Below are 18,327 nucleotides of genomic sequence, written 5' to 3'. Positions count from 1 at the left end.
ATTTCTTTTTTCTAATAAACAAACATAGTTTCCTCCCCTTTTCACAAATTTATTTCTTTAGATAACGTAAATATATGTAAGGACTCTTCGCTGAACTTACGAATAATTAATTCTACATATTACTGCTTTCATTTTCTAAGATCACGAGGTTTAATCCTTTCCTGAGATGAATTTGGACATAAAATCTTTCGGTCTAGGTTCTGTCGTATCTTTCCAATAATTTAATAGCGTGCAAGGTGGTTTCCACTTAGCCGTGACTTCTTGAAGTTCCATTTGTCCCTGAGACACAAAGAAAATCATACTCCAGTTAAACAGTTACTGAGTTGATGTATATTACATAAAACTTATAATTCTTACCCTAATTAGTAATGAATCAATGACTCTTATATCTTGCACATTAGCATAACGTTCAAATTCTTCTCTCAACTTCTTCTTACAATCTTCTGATGTCTTTGGAAGGTCATAATTATATTCTATAAAACAATAAATATATCAATTATTGGCCTACAATACGAAAACAGTATCATCTTGATTTTTCAATAAAATTTAAAATCACGCAATTCTCATACTGTCAACTGCTTATGTTGAATCATGAATAACAAAGAATTGCTGTATTTAATAAAAGAAGACCTTAATTCGTTAAAAATGTACTATTTTAGAAACAACTAGGTTAAGTAACGATAAATATAATTTGCACAATGATAATAATTGAGGTACATACGGATGAATGGAATTTGACGATACCATGCTTTATACAAAGTTATCACTCTCCTGCGAGCTTCGATAGGAGTCAGTGATAAAATTGGTTTCACTTGTTTCACAGTTGTTCTCACCGGAGCAGCCATATTTCACGATACTGTATAAGGACCGATAAGGACAGATGACATTACGAAGCTCCATCTGTAACTGAATAAATATTGTCATACTTAGAATGCATGCGGTTATTTTACATATGTAGAAGTAGCCGAACCCATTAATCTAGCATAGTGCAATCTTTGAGATTTTAAAGTAATAATTTTGTGACAGTATAATTTATTGTGATCAAGATGGTTGTCAGGCAATATCAGGAAGAATTGAACTATTTAGAAAAAATCGATGAAAACTCTTGGAGAATAAAGAAAGGCTTTCAACCTAATATGAAGGTACAGTTTATATTTCTGTATATCAGTTTCTCATGCTTCAGATTTGTTTTATTTATAGGTTGAAGGTGTTTTTTATGTGAATAAACCATTGGAAAAATTAATGTTCGATGAGTTGAAGAATGCATGCAGACCTGGAGCAGTTGGAGGTTTTCTCCCTGGTATGAAACAGATTGCTAATGTCGCTGCACTTCCTGGAATTGTCTGGAGATCTGTCGGTTTGCCTGATGTGCATTCCGGCTATGGCTTTGCTATTGGTAACATGGCAGCATTTGATATGAATGATCCAAAGTCTATAGTATCTCCTGGTGGAGTAGGATTTGATATAAATTGTGGAGTACGTCTCTTAAGGACTAATCTATTTGAAGAAGACGTGTTGCCAGTTAAGGTATTGCAATTTAACGCAATTCTGTATAGGAACAAGAGTAATTTGTGATTTCTTTTTAAGGAACAACTCGCACAGAGTATGTTTGACCATATTCCTGTTGGCGTCGGTTCAAAAGGAATCATACCTATGAACGCAAGAGATTTAGAAGAAGCTTTAGAGATGGGGATAGACTGGTCTCTTAGAGAAGGTATAGATGTATTGAAATATTATGTTTGCTGGAATTAACTGTTTGGAAATGTGATATAGGATACATTTGGGCAGAAGACAAGGAACATTGCGAAGAGTATGGGAGGATGCTTAATGCAGACTCTTCGAAAGTATCAATGAGAGCGAAAAAACGTGGCCTTCCACAGGTGAAAGATATAATTTTATTTTTAACCAGTGTATATTTTTATTGGCTACTGGTGGGAATAATTTTAAGACATAGTCCTACGAGCCAAACTAAGACTCGGTATAGAAGTAACAAAAAGTTCTTAATTTACTAAAAAAAAAATTACCTTATAGTTGGGAACCTTGGGTGCAGGCAATCACTATGCTGAAATACAAGTGGTAGATGAGATCTATGACAAATGGGCTGCAAGTAAAATGGGTATTGAGGAAAAGGGTCAAATTTGTGTGATGATTCATTCCGGTAGCAGGGGATTTGGTCATCAAGTCGCGACTGGTAAGATACTTAAAAAATAGACTGCGGATTTTATGCATTTAGAGAAAAACTGAATCTGTAACAAAATATAAACATTGCATCTGATATATAAAAATATTAAATATTTATTGTGCATAAAAATCCGCAGTCCATTAATAAATTAGGTATCATTACGTATTTTTATTAATCGCAGATGCACTTGTACAAATGGAGAAAGCGATGAAACGAGATAACATCGAGACGAACGACAGGCAGTTAGCTTGTGCTCATATTAATTCTAAAGAAGGTCAAGATTACTTAAAAGCGATGGCTGCTGCAGCAAACTTTGCGTGGGTCAACAGGAGTTCTATGACATTTCTCAGTCGTCAGGCGTTCGCGAAACAGTTCAAGTTATCTCCCGACGATCTAGATATGCATGTTATATACGATGTCTCACATAATATCGCGAAGGAAGAAGAACACATGGTAGAAGGCAAACAAAAAAGACTTCTAGTTCACAGAAAGGTAAATATGAAATAAGTTATATAGGAAACAGTATATTAAAATCAAATATTTAATTTCATTCCAGGGATCTACCAGAGCGTTCCCGCCTCACCATCCTCTGATTCCTGTTGATTATCAATTAACAGGCCAACCAGTTTTAATCGGAGGCACTATGGGAACTTGTAGTTACGTTCTCACTGGAACCGAACAAGGCATGAAAGAAACATTCGGATCTACATGTCACGGAGCGGTAAGTTTATCAAATATTAATTTTATTTTTAGAGTGTTATAGAATAAATAAATCACATTTCTTTTTATATAGGGTCGAGCTCTGTCTAGAGCTAAATCGCGACGAAATTTGGATTACACAGACGTGTTGGAGAAGTTAGAACGGCAAGGAATATCCATTAGGGTAGCCTCGCCTAAATTAGTGATGGAAGAAGCTCCGGAATCTTATAAGAATGTGACGGATGTTGTAAATACGTGCCATGCCGTGGGAATATCCCGGAAATGTATAAAATTAAGACCGATCGCGGTTATCAAAGGATGAATAATTAAATGGATATTAATAATTATGATTGAAAATGTATCTATAGATTGTGTATCTATTAATTGTAACATGATATTTATTGCGAATGTATGAATTGAATTTTTATACATACTAGGCATTATTTGATTATTTTGTACACTATGTAAATTCAAACGGAAAAGTACTTTGTTCGGTTATAATAACAAACATGAAAATATGTTGAAGCGACTAAATACTTACTGTTTATAATTCTCACCAATTCTCGAGATGAGAGAGAGAGACAAGTAAAAATGCACAATGCCGGCCGTTTTAAAAATATTACATTAGCGCTTTATTAGATAAAAAATGTACAGTTACCTACGCTCGAAGTAAGAAAGCTATATTAGACTAATTCGTTCGACTTTACACGGGAATTAAATTCGCTGTGTTACGCAATAACGAATCCTCCAGTGACTAAATAAGGGAGGAATAGAAACGATAGACCGGAAGACAAAATTCTCTCGTGTGTAGATAATGGAAGCGAACCATCACCATAAATAGTAAACGTTTCTCTCTCACGCGCTCTCTATCTATATTTATAGTGTTTATCTACGTTGTGATTCGGGGTATATATAACAATGATCGTACGCTCTTCGTGAACTCTCAATAGGGAAGTAACGGAAAGGTCAGCCACTGGAGGAGTCGTTCACAGAAATACAAGACCGACCAGCGAGGAGAAAGAAGAGTACGTGGTCTGTTCTGCATTCCATATTGAGAATAATCGTAAAATTACGTTAAAATATAATAATTATCCTAGAGAACTTATGATTGGTGATAATCAGGAGACGGTTCAGCTACAGATTCGGTAGTAAACAACGGGTTTGGGAACTCTGGTGGATGTGGCAGTGGTCCAGCAGTCTTTGGCTGGCGACGGTACGCCATTAGCCAGCAGGATACGGCGATAGCTACGGCGACTAGTGCCAGGAGTGCTGTGATTACTAACGCTATCACAAAGCCGACCATAGATACGCATATGTCTTCCACTCTTTGAGCCGAAGCGACTGAAACGGAAAAAAGTTTCGTGTTAAACCTCCCCTTTCTTCCCTACAATCAAAAAATGAACGGAAATGAACGAGGGCTTACTTTCAGCCGGATCTGCTGTGAACCTCTCTTCTCTCCTCTCCAGAGTGAATATCAAATTCGACTGGATTGTAATTTCTTCTCGAAGTTGTCCTTCGTACCCGTCCGTGACACTTAGGGATGTGTCGTTTGACTCGGACGTCACGTCTCGGCGGCGACGACCGAACGCATTGTATCCTCGGCAATTCACCTAATCAATCAGTTATTCATTACTATCCTTTTTTTAAATAAAAAGTACATAATATCGCTGTACTAAGTACTAACGGGTTGGCAGCGTCCAAAGCAAACGCGGATGTTGCATTGGAATCGAATGTTATCGCTGCTTGGGAACTTAAATGCGTTGAAGCTGGCCATTAAAGTCTGCGTCTCGGGATTCTGTTCCCATTCTCCAAATATCGTCGGGTCTGTCGCGCAACCGTTTTCATCAGTTACAATGTACTCATTCTCCATGTTGTCTTCCATCGTCTTGGCCACGCAATTTCGAGCGAACCCGCCGTAGATTGCTAAATTAAAATGCAATGATCCAGAGATTAAATTAATCTTCAATTTGGAAGTCAGTTTGATACTTACTGGAAGGTTGAACTTCGACTTGCAACATCAAGTTATCTCCAATTTCGGCGGAATTGATCTCGTTCCCATTCTGAGTGACGATTTTCATTAAACATACTGGCGGTGGACCGGTGTTGGCGATAGTTCCAGCGGTAGTTAACATCGAAACGTTGAAGCCGAGGGTGACGTTCTGTTCTCCGGTTTGGTATATGCATTTTATGTGATAAGCTTGGGTCTTGTATGTCATCAGTTTCGGGTGTTTTTGTATGACAAGTACGAAGCTCGCTTGTCCCTGAAGATAACGTAATTTTAATGTATACAATTTGTAAATGATGAGTCAGAAGAAATTAATTGATATTGAGAGGTGGACTTACGTTCACGTGTATCAGTCCACAATTTCCAAACGCCACCTTGAATATTTCTGTCTTGTGCATTGTTTCTGCGGGAATGGAGACAACTCTTCTGCACTGTTCGTCCTTGCTGTGGCCTTTCACATAGAGAACACCGTCGAATTCTTGATCATGAAGATGTATCTCGACTTGCACCCCATCCGACAAACAACTGACTACCATCTCTGGTCTTGGGAAATCAGTGCGCCATCGGTTTCTGTCATCTATAAAAAAGCACATTCAATTAATTTATCAAACACTAGCTTTCCGCGTCGCGGCTTCGATCTATCGTATAGAAATATTATAAAATATTGAGAAATACATAAGAACAGCTCTCTGTGTAATAGCAAGATTCGTAACAAAAGCTCTTCAAGAACGTCTACTTACAACACTGAGTGTAAGCATTGCCAATATAGCCGTTAATGCAAATGCAAATTGCTTGATGACGAGTAACATTGCAGAGTGCATAGAGACCGCACAGTTGATTCCCGCAAGGATCCTCGCAAGTCTGGCTGGTCTTATCACAGTATCTATTGTCAGCACAGTCGTCGTCGTGCCTGCACTCGACTATATCCACTGTAAAATATATGCAATGTTAATTAAACAGAACAATTTTGTATCGTAAGACGATGAAAAATATTAAAACGAGAAGATTTTATCTTACCTAATCTACAATATCCATTAATGTCCAATCTGTATCCGTGCTGAGTCGGGCAGACGCAGCGACCGTATTCGTCAATGATCATGCCATTCTCCAAAGCACACACGCAGTAACCTTCCTCGTTGATAATCATACCGGACTGTTTGCGACACGGAACACAGACTTCTGTTTCATCCTTAGCCGACCCAGGCGGACAGATACAGTTTCCATATTCGTCAATAATTTCACCTTTCTCCACCGGACATACATTGGCTGTAACATAAAAGAATTCTTCCGTAAATTCTTTTCTACAAACAAGAAATAATAGAGGATATAAACAAATAGTACTGAACATACTTTTATCGCATCGAACGACCGCGTTTCCTCTGTATCCAGGAATACACTCGCAGATCATAGTCCTCACCGGAGACGTGTCAAGTACTTTGCAATCAGCATTTACTCCGCATGGTCCAATTTTCACGCAAGGGTTGATGCACTCCCCGTTGAAGCAGGCAGTTTGCGACGGACATTCGTTATCCGCCTTACATTTTTCTATTACTACAAAAAACAAATAGTAGGTGATGTAAGAAATCAGAAATACGAATTTCCATATTTTTCCATAGAATATACGAAGCATTAAGAATTATACAAATTAATAATGCTTACATTTAGTGCATCCAACTTTGGCGTCTCCGACGTAGCCAGGAGGACAAGCGCATTCTATTACATGATTGTACACGTTGCATTCCATATTTCCAGTGCAAGGGTTGATCGTGCACGGGTTTTCACAGCGATTGTTGACACAAGCCTTGTTCGTAGGGCAATCAGAATTGCTCTTACAACCGAGGAGAACGCAAGAGACCCTCGGATTGCCTCCATATCCCGGTGGGCACTCGCAGATAGCCTTGTGATTGATACCGTGACATTCGGCGCCTTTTCCGCAGGTGGAGAACGACGGCGAACACACTGGAACGCAGTTGTGCTGCACGCACGCGTGCGATCCGCTGCAGTCACCATCCGTGCGGCATCCGGCAACTGAAAATAGGAAATATGAGAAATCACATTGTAATTAATTTTCAAGGAAATCGTTTGTCAAAATATATTTACCTTTCGTGCACGCCAAGTCGGGGTTCCCATCGTATCCCAGAATGCAAGAGCAGATCGGTTTATGGTTGACGACGCTGCAGTCCGCGTTGGGACCACAGGCGCAAGGATTTCGGCACACAGCATTCACGCATGATCTCTCCGATGGACAATCGCTATCTCTGGTACACTCGACCTGTAGAATGGGCTTCGTGGGACGACAGGTACCGTTACCGCTGCTGACGTACCCGCTGGGACACACGCAGACCATCGTGCGAACCGGAGACGTTGGCAGGACTCTGCACTCCGATGGATCCGTGCACGGTTGCACCGCGGTGCAAGGGTTCTGGCATTTATTGTTAAAGCAAGCCAACAGATTCGGACAGTCGGTATCTTCCTTACACTCCGGCCTCTCTTCCGGTTTACAATTCACATAAGGATTGCCGGTATGACGCGGTGGGCAGCGACAGACAGGCAAATGGTTGAATACTCGGCATTCGGCTCGAGCCGAGCAAGGGTTGCTGTGCACGCATGGGTTCACGCATTGCATGTTGACGCAAGAGTGATCTCCAGGACAATCTCCGTTGCTGTAGCAGCCGATCACCCTGCAGCGGTCCAACGGATTCCCGTGGTAGCCCTTACGGCAACGACAGTCGCCTTTGTGGTTGTTAGGGAAGCACTCAGCATTCACGCCGCAAGTGTCGGAAACTAGGCAAGGATTCACACAGTTGTTGTTTATGCAGGTTTTGCCTAACGCGCACTCGCTGTCCCTTCTGCACTCGACGGAATAACAAGCGATGTCTGGATTGCCTTGGTAGCCCTCTTGGCAAGAACAGATGGGTTTGTGATTTCGCACGTAGCAAACGGCGTTCGAACCGCAGTTGCATGGGTTCCTGCATTGTCTATTAATGCAGGCTTCCGTGTCTCTGCATTCGTCGTTCGTCGTACAGGTTCCAATTGCTGTTATTTGGACTGCAGAAAAATATATTATTTTTGAATAAGGAGGACTTTTTTAAATTTATATAAAAATATTTGATTTGATGCATTATAAATTGCTTACTTGGTCTACAAACGCCGTCGACGTCAGTGGTCCAACCTTCGGGACACGTGCACGTCATCGTCCTCACAGGAACAGTGTCCAAAACATTGCACCGCGCGTTCTCCAAGCACGGTTTGATAACCGGGCAAGGGTCGATGCATCGGTTCTTGACACAAATTAATTTATCAGCGCAGTCGATGTCGATTCTGCACTCGGGCTCGTCGAACTCCGTCGTGGGACGATGCGTGCAGTAAGAATACGGGTTTCCGATGGGGATGTTCTCCGGGCAGCGACATGTGGCCACGTGATCCTGGACGTAGCAAATCGCGTTCTGAGCGCACGGTGAATCCTCGGCGCAAGGATTCACGCAGCGCCCGCTGCTGCAGGCCAGATTCCGCGGGCAATCATGATCAGCGCTGCACTCCACTCTCTCGCAGTGCACTTCCGGATTTCCTAAGTAACCCGGCCCGCAGCGACAAGTCGCACGATGGTTGTGACCGTAACATTCTGCGTTTATCGCGCACTTGTTCTCCAGGATGCATGGATTAACGCACTGGCCGTTGTAACACGTCGCTGCATTGTTACACTCGCTGTCCGATTCACAGTCCACTGGAATTAAAAAAAGAATATTATTACATATTCAACAAACTATTTCATTGTTAATTGTTCCGAATATTGATGGGAATCACTGTACGCAATACCTTAATTTCGTAGAATAAATAGTTTCTTCACAAAGAATTCATAAATTTTCGCTAATTATTGAATGCCTAAGAAAATCTCCCCTTTTTTAATTTTTTTAAAAGTTTTTCTTAAATAATTAAAAAAAACAGATGATAGACCCTTAATGAGAGATGGGACTTACATTTGAAGCAACCCAGTTGAGGATTTCCAGAGTATCCTGGCGGGCAAACGCAGGATGGATAATGATCCACGACGTTGCACTTAGCGTTCGGGCCACAGTTGCACGGATTGATGCACAAGTTGTTTACACATGCGGCATTACCCGCGCACTCGCTGTTGGACGTACATTCGGCTACGATCTGAGGTGGTATGCAGTTGATCCGTGGATCGCCGTCATAATTTGCAGGACATCTGCAAACTGGAGTATAGTTGTCCACGTAGCACAACGCGTTCCTGCCGCACGTTTCCCCGAGCACGCAAGGGTTCACGCAGAAGAAATTGAGACATTGTCGATCAGTAGGACATTCGCTGTTGGAATAGCATTCTGGACTGGGTGGTGGTCGCTCCGTGATAGAAACTAGAAATCATTTTATGATTAAAATCAATCAAGAATCAATCAGAAAGTCATTGAAAGCAATCATTATATTTGACGATTATAGGACGATTGGGGTTGATAATATTTAGTAAGATTAACAATATTTGTGTCAAAATTAGTAATTTTTTAATAAAAAATATGTACCTCGGGCACATTCGATGTAAGGATTGCCACTAAATTCGGATGGGCACTGACAGATTCCAGTATGAGACGAGGCCTTGCATTGAGCATTCAATCCACACTGGGTGGTGAGACAAGCCTCGATGCAAGTCCCGGACACGCACTTATCGGAATTGTTGCAATCCTGATCCTGATGACATTGTACGTCTTCGAACACGATCTTCTTACACAATCCATTCACGTCGGTGACAGTATTTGGTGGACAGCTGCAGATCATTGTACGAAGGGGTAGAGTGTTCAATACTTCGCATTCTTGGTCTCCGGTGCACATGGGCGAGGACAGGCAAGGGTCTTGGCATCTTCCATTGATGCAAGCCAAATTCGGTGGGCAATCACTGTCCGATTTGCACTCGGGTTCGACGGACACGCCTTGAACAAGAAGAGAACAATTCCAATTCACAAATTATCACCACGTGTTGTGTACATTTAGAAAAAAAATTTAGTAACAGAAAATATATAAAGTGTATAATGAAAATATAAATGCAGAATGCAAATTGTAATGATCAAGTGATAACAGAAAGCTGTTGAGAAAACATTATTATTTAGAATACGCATAATTGTTTGCGGAAATGATAATCAGAACAATCTTAAATTGATACTAAAATAGTCAATAAACTTTTAACAAATGAATTTTGATCATTTACCAGTGCACTCAATGTACGGATTTCCAGAGCTTCCCAGAGGACAGACACATTTGGGCTGATGTTCTCTGGCAATACAATTAGCACCGTCGCCGCAAGTATCATCGTCGCATACCGGCCTGCAAACTCTGTTCAATCTATCGCAAGCTTCATGATCAGCACAGTCCTCGTTGTAATGGCAGACAGTAGATATACAAGCAAAGCGTGGGTCGCCTTGAGTGCCTCGTGGGCAGACGCACTGGGCCCTGTGAGAAACTGCGATGCACTCCGCGCCTCGGCCGCAGGCGATGTCTCCAACAAGGCACGGTGTGATGCAGTTGTTGTTCTGACATGTCTTGTCATAAGGACAGTCGCTGTCCGATTTGCACTCAGGCTTGTAACACTGCACTTGAGGATCCCCGGCGAAGTTTGGCTGGCAATGACAAGTTGGATGATGATTGACGGTGATGCAGTCCGCGTTTAGGCCGCACTGAGTGCTAACGCATGGATTTTGACACAGTTGATTGATGCAGGCTTGATTGGTTGCGCAGTCTTGGTTCGTTGTGCACTCTGGGAAAGTGTCGGTGTCCCTGTAACAGTTGACGAACGGATCGCCGGCGGTACCGCGAGAGCAGTGACACTGACGATAATGATTCTCCACGGAGCAATCCGCGTTCGGTGCGCATGGATTAATGATGCACGGGTTGATACATTTCTCGTTCAGGCAAACCGTATTGGTAGCGCATTGCGAATCGGTTTTGCAGATCGCCTCGATTTGTTTGTCCACTGGAAATAATGAAAGAATATAGAGTTCCATGTTTGATACGCGATATTGACAAAATTCATAGGATATTATTCTATCAAATAGAGAATTCTATTCCTAATTGGAATTCTATCCTAAGAATAATGTAATTCTATTTTACCTGGAATGCAAGCAACAGTCGCGTCGCCTGCGTAATTCGGTAGACACTCGCAGACCATAGTTCTCATTGGCAAAGTATTCACGACGGAACACTTGGCACCAGCGATGCAGGGTTTTATCTCCACGCATGGATCTTTGCAAACTCCATTGAAACAGCCCAGTTTACTCGGACAGTCACCGTCAACCCTGCACTGCGGCTGCAAGTCAATCGGTTCTGCAAAAAATAATCAATTTTTAAATAAATTCTGTTCATCATATTCCTGATAATAAACTGGATTAATAATAATTACCCATTAGACACGAGGTGTACGGATCACCCGTGTAACCCGGTGGACATCGGCAGCTTGCGCGATGATTGATCACTGAACACTGCGCTGCGGGTGGACAGTTGCAAGGATTCACGCATCTCGAATCACGACACGCCAACGAAGTTGGACAGTCATTGTCGCTAGTGCATTCTGGCCTCTCGCATCCTTGATATGGATTTCCTAGGTAACCATCCAGACAGTAACACCTTGGCCTATGGAAGCCGTCGGATCTGCATAGTGCGTTGACGCCGCACTGCGTAACGGAACAAGCGTCCACGCACTCGTTGTTTATACAGGACTGCGTCAACGGACACTCACTATCCCCTCGGCAACCAACTACAAAATAAAATAATAATTATATGTTGATTACGATAAGATGAAGAGATAGATTTGCGGATATTATGAAAATTGTAAACACTATGCATTTGTAATAATTTGAATAATTTAAAATAGGAACGTACTTGCGCCACAGTATTGATGAGGACTGCCGGTGAAGCCTTCGTTGCAAACGCATACAGCTCGGTGGAGTTGCACGTGGCAGCGGCTGTTGTAGCCACACGAATCGAGAGTGCAAGGGTCGATGCATTTCTGGTTGTAACAAGTCTTATCGTTCGGGCATTCCGAATTTTGAATACACTCCGGAACTGGTTCTGTAATATACGTAATAAAACAAAAATTATAGATTTTTGATTTCTATCTAGAAGAATCACCATGGCATTTCGAATAATTACCTTCAACAGTTGGAATCATGCACTGTATTCGAGCATTTCCAGTGAATCCAGGCGGACACGAGCAGACGGGCTTGTGGTTCACGGTCTGACAAAGCGAGTTGACTCCGCAAGCGCCGATGCAAGGGTCTTTGCACCTTTGCGCGAAGCAAGCTCTGTCTCGAGGACAATCGGAATTGATAACGCATTCCGGGTAAATACACACCGCGACACCGTTTCTGACTCTGCACTCGCCGTTATAAGTGCACGGAGATGGATTGCAGGGGTCAATTTCTATAAAAGGATTAGTCAAAAGGATGTTAAATGTGTACTAAAAATAATCTGCTGGACATAAATAAGGAGTATTTCAATTACCAATTTTCGTGTAACATTCCTCGAATGGATTTCCAATTAACGGGGTCGGGCAGCTGCATAGCGGACTATGATTGATCGCTTTGCAAACAGCCTTGATACCGCACACGTTTTGCGAACAGGGGTTGATGCATTTATTATTGATGCACGCCTTGTCTCCGGGACAGTCCGAACTGATTACGCACTCTGGATGACAACCTGTGATGCTCGAGGGTATTCCTTGAAGACCGGGTAGGCACTTGCAGACGGCTGTGTCGCCCACCTTATCGCAGATCGTATTCGGTCCGCATGGAGATGGCGAACAAGGATCCGTTTCTTTGGGACCTAATATAATTTCAAAGTAAAACGGAATAAAATCAAATTGGATAATAATAATTACTAGAAATAAAATGAATGAGATTCCAAATGCTTATTGAAAAAAATGAAGTTCTATTACTAGTTTATATCTAAAATTATGAAGTACCTTCGGCAACGGCTTGACAAATTGTGAACGCGTCTCCAATGGTAGGTGCTGGGCAAGAGCAGATGGGAATGTGATTGGACACGGTGCAGATTGCTCCCACGCCGCAAGTACCAGGACAAGGATCCTGGCACTTGGTCCTGATGCAAGCCTGAGACTTCGGACACTCGGTGTTCACCAAACACTCCGGTTGACAACCTTCGTATGGATTTCCTCTGAAGTCCGGCAGACACTCACAGTACGCGGTGTTATACCTCTCTCTACAATAGGCATTGACTCCGCAAGGTGAAGGACTGCACGGTCTCGACGGCACTGGTCGCGGCTCGGGTGCTAAAATAAAATCGAAATTTTTAAGATTAGTTTCACATTTAGATATGAAACGAGTGGTTAATTTACAAGAAGTTGCGTGATGAAAAGTTAATTTACAAAAATAGAGAACTCGAAGAAAGATGAAATCGAGAAATGAAGAAGATAAGAGAATGGAGAACGTGTATGAACAAAATCTAAATTATGTATCAAGTGCTACTTTCAGGTATATGATAATATACATGCAATGTTTCTCTGTATCGTACAGTCTCTATATACAGTATGTACAAAGTAACTAAAACAGAAAATACGATGAAACTTGAACAATTCCGATGAAGTGAAGAGAAACTCGCGAATTAAATCTCTCGCCCGGTTTGCATTCGATTATTCGCATTGGGGATTTGGATGTCTTACTCTTGGCCACGGAACAAACAGTGAATGGGTCCCCGGTGTATCCCTCGGGACACGCGCAACGGATGTAATGCAGGGTGACTTGGCAGAGCGCATTAGCGCCGCAGAGTCCGGAACAGGGATCGGTACACTTCTGCTTAACGCAGGCTCGATTTCCGGGGCACTCGCTGTTCACAAGGCATTCGGGTCTACAGTTGGGAGGCGAGCCTACGAACTCGGGCATACAGGCACAGGAGGCTTTATTATCTGACGACACTGTGCATTGGGAGTTCGGTCCACATGGCGAGGGTTTGCACGGGTCCTGGCTGGGTTCTTCGTATTGCGGTTCTGTTCGTTGACAAAGATGTTTGGTTGCTTGGTTAACAATTTTTCACAGACATTCGATGCTTTCAGGGATGACAGTTTCTTATAATAAAAAATCTAATCCATCCCATAAATTCACGTCATTCAAATATGCTTCGTCGATTTGGAGAACAAATTATTTTTTAAGTGGACTGTATCGATTTAAATTGGACTTCTGGGCTACTTACTCATGGGGAAACAGCTGACGAACGGATCACCGGAATACTGAACGGGGCAACTGCAAATAGGGTTGTGATTTCGCACGGTGCACAGTGCACCCTGACCGCAAGCGTTCTCGCAGGGGTTTTGGCAACGCTCGTTCACGCAAGCTCTGCTCTGCTCGCAGTCAGAGTTGACCAGACACTCGGGTCTGCAGCTGGGTGGAGTTCCGAAGTATCCAGGGAGGCAGGAGCAGGACGCTTGTTCGCCGAACTCGCGGCAAATGCTGTTGGGTCCGCAAGGCGAGGGTTCGCACGGTTTCACGCGTTCTATCAGGGTACAATAAATTAATAATTAACAGTCCTTCGATTCTTGATTCTTAATCCTTTGCTGCATAATTATTTTTCCCTTTGACTCTCTGACAACTTTGGTATTATTAATCTTTTGCGCTCCAAATAATTAATAGCAGAGGAGTGCAATAAATTAATAATATTGTCATTCCAGAGGTAATTTTAAGGAGTTCTATCGATAATAAAATTCGATATACTACTCGGTAAAGATTTTAAAAAGACGTAGTTACATTTTCAAAGACTAATGGTCCCTAAAAAAAAGTTATTAAAAATATTATTACATATTTCATGAGAAACAGGACTTTCGTTGTTGTATCCACAAAAAAAATTAGTCCGTTTTGAAATACGTCCGAATATTAATGAGTTCTGCATGTACATAAAAATTAAATTTTTAATTGCTCTTTACATAGGCAGCCTCAGTCTTTAAAAATTCAACCACGTGTTTCTAAAAGCTTTATACCAAATTTGAACTAAATTTAATTCTATTATCGATAGAACTGTCTTGAGAATTTTAAGATGAAGTAGTAGAGTGACCTAAGAATGCAGAGGGTTAATTAAGGGGTAGTTACACTCACTTTGAACGGGTCTACAGAGGGCGAACGGATCTCCTTCAAAGTCTCGCACACAACTGCACGTGGGAATATGGTTCACGACAACGCACTCAGCGTTCTGGCCACAGATTCCTACGCACGGATCCACGCATTTATTGTTGGAGCAAGCTCTGTTGTAATTGCAATCAGAATTCTGAACACATTCTGGTCTGCAGCCTTGATAAGGATCACCACGGTAATCGTTCATGCAACTGCATACACCGTCTCCGGTGCAGAGAGCATTGGGTCCACAGGGTGACGGGTTGCACGGGTCTGAGGATGCTGGGAGTACCGCTGCATTTCACATCAATAAAATTAATCAATAGTGAGACGGGTTCGGTTTAAAATCAATTAAATTCGGTTCAGTTTAAATTATCCTATCAGTGTTCTTACACGTGGGCATGAAACGGCAATTGGTGAACGGGTCTCCGGTATAGTCTCTGGGGCAAGTGCACGCAGGCGTGTGATTGATAACAGTGCACAGGGCATTTGTTCCACAAGAACCAGGGCACGGGTCTCTGCACTTCTCTCTGACGCAAGCCTTGTCACTGGTGCAGTCCGAGTTAATGGTACACTCCGGTCTACAATTGGGTGCCGAGCCTACGTAATTTGGTAAGCAGGAGCAGGATGGAACACCTCCTGAATATTGGCATTGCGAGAACGGGCCGCAGGGCGACGGAACGCAGGGGTTCACGGGTACAAGAGGACCAGTTGCTAAAACAGGGTCGCAAGGTGAACGACGACATTTCCAGAGATACAGTTTCCCTTCGGTATCTTTCTGTATGGTGAACTTACTGGTAACGTCAAAGCATTTTACGAATGGATCTCCCGTCTGATCGACGCCGCAGCTACAAATGGGGCTGTGATGGAAAGTCTCACACCTCGCGTCGATTCCGCAGACACCGGGGCAAGGGTCAATACATTTCTGATTCACGCAAGCCCTATTACTGGGGCACTCCGAGCTCACTACGCACTCTGGTCTACATCTGGGCGGAGTGCCTTTAAAATCGGGCAAACAGGAGCAACTGGCTTGACCGTTCAAGTTGCGGCACTGGCTGTTGGGTCCGCAGGGTGATGGTTCGCATGGGTTGGAGCTTGGTACAGCTATCGAAGCATCTTACTGTTAGACCATCTCAAGATTCAGGAATTTTATACTTTTTCGGGAAACTTACGAGGCTCCTGTTGAAGTAGTAGATTGCAATATCTAAACGGATCGCCGGTGTAACCTGAACTGCAACTGCATGCCGGGATGTGATTGACCACCTGGCACTCGGCATTGAAGCCGCAGGTGCCGGGACAGGGATCCTGACACTTGTTCCTTATGCAAGCTCGGTTAAACGGACAATCGGAATTGATAAGACATTCTGGTCTACAATTTTCGTATGGGTTGCCGTAGAAATCGGGTAAACAGGTGCATTGGGCAGAGCCGTAAGACTCGCGGCAAACGGCGTTTGGACCGCAGGGGGACGGCTGACACGGGTTTGTTTTTTCTGGAATATCTTCAACTGCAAGGCACACAACAAATTAAACTAATGCCTTACGAACCTGTGAGAAATGATTGGTAGAGGGTGTCGTCTTACTTGGTTGGGGTGTGCATTGTACGAACGGGTTTCCTGTGAATGAATTAACGCAAGTGCACATGGGGGTGTGGCTTATCGTCCTGCATTCAGTGTTCCTGCCGCAGGAACCGGGGCACGGGTCTCTGCATCTCTGATTGATGCAAGCTTGGCTCGTCGGGCATTCGGTGTTGCTCACGCACTCGGGTTTGCAGTTTGGCGGGGTGCCCGTGAATTCAGGCAGACAGGAACAAGAGGGTGCGCCGTTGATCACGCGGCATTGGGCATTCGGGCCGCAGGGTGATGGTTGGCAGGGGTTTACCGGGACTTCTGGCTCTTTTGCTGTAAAGGGAATTTTCATGCTCGAAAAAAATTGTTCTTCAGAAACGGAACGGCAACCAGGGATAAATTCGTCTTACTTTGTGGGACGCATTGAACGAATGGGTCCCCGGTGTACTGCTCGAAGCAGCTGCACACGGGATTGTGATTGATCACGGAACACTGCGCGGACAATCCGCAAGCACCGAGGCAAGGGTCTATGCATTTCTGATTGCTGCAAGCTCGGTTGCGAGGACAATCAGAGCTGACTATGCACTCTGGTCTACAGGACGGTGGTACACCCTTGAATCCAGTCACGCAGCTGCATACGGCTTGACCATTGGAGGATCGGCAGTGGCTGTTCGGACCGCACGGCGATGGATTGCACGGGTCGGTTGTACTCGTTTCTGCAATATTCAAATTATATTACACGTCACTATATGAAGAAGTAAATATTATAGTAGTGTAAGTCACTTTTTGGAATTGGGAGGTACCGGAAATGCATATTAGCATTTGGAATGCAAGGCATAGGTTGACTGGAAAATGACTTACACTACTAAAGCTTTTGTACATCATTTGGACAAACAAATGCCTCGTCTTTATTTAACAGTAATATTGCGATTTATGGTTATTAAAAAGTGATTAAAGAACAAACCTTGGAATGGGCTACACGAAACGAAAGCATTGCCTGTCGTATCTCTCGGACAGCTGCACATAGGTAGATGATTGATTACATTGCACTCAGCGCTCAGTCCGCAAGTTCCCACGCATGGATTTCTGCATTTGTGCAGTATGCAAGCTTCGTTCCGAGGACAGTCCGTGTTTATAACGCACTCGGGACGACAAATGGTGTACGGGTCTCCCAAGTAACCGGGTATACAACTACAGGCACCGTTATCGCACTGCGCGTTTGGTCCGCAGGGTGATGGGTTGCACGGATCCGATGGAGATTCCATGACTGGAATGAAATATTTAATGTAATCCAAGTAATATAGGGTGACTCATTAAAATAGTTGAACACTATGTAAAACAGGATATTTTAGAAAGAAGTTTTATTCGAAATTCTCTTACTGGATGGTGGAGGGTTTGGTGAGCAACTGGTGAAAGGATCACCGGTGTATCCTTCCGGACAGGTGCAAGCTGGCGTGTGGTTGACGATCGTGCAACGGGCGTTCAAGCCGCAGGACCCTGGGCAAGGATCTCTGCACTTCTCTCGAATGCAAGCTCTGTTCGCTGTGCAATCTGAATTTATCGAACACTCCGGTCGACAATTAGGTGGCATTCCGATGTAGTTGTTTATGCATGTGCACACTGGGGTGTCACCAATCGCTTTGCACATCGCGTTCGGTCCACAGGGAGACGGAACGCATGGGTCTTTCGGGTACTGATCTTCCGGTTTCGGTGCTACGAAGTAAAATATTTAAAACCTGTTCTCGGCGAAAAATCTTG

General features: G+C 43.3%; 3 protein-coding genes across 3 annotated transcripts in view; 1 reads left to right on the top strand and 2 right to left on the bottom strand.

Annotated features, from left to right (window-relative positions):
• Positions 1–35: 35 nt before the first annotated feature.
• ND-B14 (NADH dehydrogenase (ubiquinone) B14 subunit) lies at positions 36–880 on the bottom strand. The gene is made up of 3 exons (XM_018036847.2): positions 722–880; positions 358–473; positions 36–279 (listed from the first exon to the last, which is right to left on the bottom strand). The coding sequence occupies exons 1-3, from the start codon at positions 843–845 to the stop codon at positions 151–153; spliced, it is 369 nt and encodes a 122-aa protein (XP_017892336.1). The 5' UTR covers positions 846–880; the 3' UTR covers positions 36–150.
• Positions 881–940: 60 nt separating this feature from the next.
• Positions 941–3,314, top strand: RtcB (RtcB RNA ligase). The gene is made up of 8 exons (XM_018036845.2): positions 941–1,142; positions 1,201–1,527; positions 1,588–1,714; positions 1,774–1,880; positions 2,032–2,191; positions 2,364–2,674; positions 2,739–2,903; positions 2,976–3,314. The coding sequence occupies exons 1-8, from the start codon at positions 1,047–1,049 to the stop codon at positions 3,201–3,203; spliced, it is 1,521 nt and encodes a 506-aa protein (XP_017892334.1). The 5' UTR covers positions 941–1,046; the 3' UTR covers positions 3,204–3,314.
• Positions 3,315–3,489: 175 nt separating this feature from the next.
• The window catches only part of dpy (fibrillin-like protein dumpy), a gene marked incomplete at its 5' end in the record, with an annotated part of 63,138 nt that continues 48,300 nt past the window's right edge, over positions 3,490–18,327 (bottom strand). Inside the window, 30 exons of the mRNA XM_026819602.1 lie at positions 3,490–4,222; positions 4,305–4,491; positions 4,566–4,804; positions 4,872–5,142; positions 5,225–5,463; positions 5,627–5,815; positions 5,904–6,152; positions 6,237–6,437; positions 6,546–6,914; positions 6,987–7,934; positions 8,023–8,610; positions 8,864–9,259; positions 9,422–9,826; positions 10,102–10,863; positions 11,001–11,213; positions 11,290–11,643; positions 11,769–11,957; positions 12,039–12,308; positions 12,390–12,710; positions 12,850–13,176; positions 13,567–13,890; positions 14,094–14,393; positions 14,990–15,298; positions 15,398–15,718; positions 15,800–16,108; positions 16,177–16,509; positions 16,585–16,902; positions 16,980–17,285; positions 17,534–17,836; positions 17,950–18,282. Of these exons, the coding sequence (XP_026675403.1) occupies positions 3,984–4,222; positions 4,305–4,491; positions 4,566–4,804; positions 4,872–5,142; positions 5,225–5,463; positions 5,627–5,815; positions 5,904–6,152; positions 6,237–6,437; positions 6,546–6,914; positions 6,987–7,934; positions 8,023–8,610; positions 8,864–9,259; positions 9,422–9,826; positions 10,102–10,863; positions 11,001–11,213; positions 11,290–11,643; positions 11,769–11,957; positions 12,039–12,308; positions 12,390–12,710; positions 12,850–13,176; positions 13,567–13,890; positions 14,094–14,393; positions 14,990–15,298; positions 15,398–15,718; positions 15,800–16,108; positions 16,177–16,509; positions 16,585–16,902; positions 16,980–17,285; positions 17,534–17,836; positions 17,950–18,282 (10,112 nt within the window). The remainder of the gene's footprint in view (positions 4,223–4,304; positions 4,492–4,565; positions 4,805–4,871; positions 5,143–5,224; positions 5,464–5,626; positions 5,816–5,903; positions 6,153–6,236; positions 6,438–6,545; positions 6,915–6,986; positions 7,935–8,022; positions 8,611–8,863; positions 9,260–9,421; positions 9,827–10,101; positions 10,864–11,000; positions 11,214–11,289; positions 11,644–11,768; positions 11,958–12,038; positions 12,309–12,389; positions 12,711–12,849; positions 13,177–13,566; positions 13,891–14,093; positions 14,394–14,989; positions 15,299–15,397; positions 15,719–15,799; positions 16,109–16,176; positions 16,510–16,584; positions 16,903–16,979; positions 17,286–17,533; positions 17,837–17,949; positions 18,283–18,327) is intronic.

Source organism: Ceratina calcarata, unplaced genomic scaffold (genome assembly GCF_001652005.2).
Source record: "Ceratina calcarata isolate Rehan_Ccalc_2016 unplaced genomic scaffold, ASM165200v1 scaffold154.2, whole genome shotgun sequence".
NCBI classification, from domain to species: Eukaryota; Metazoa; Arthropoda; class Insecta; order Hymenoptera; family Apidae; genus Ceratina; species Ceratina calcarata.
Note: the sequence above shows the minus strand (reverse complement) of the source record. Positions and strands in the feature narration are given on the sequence as shown.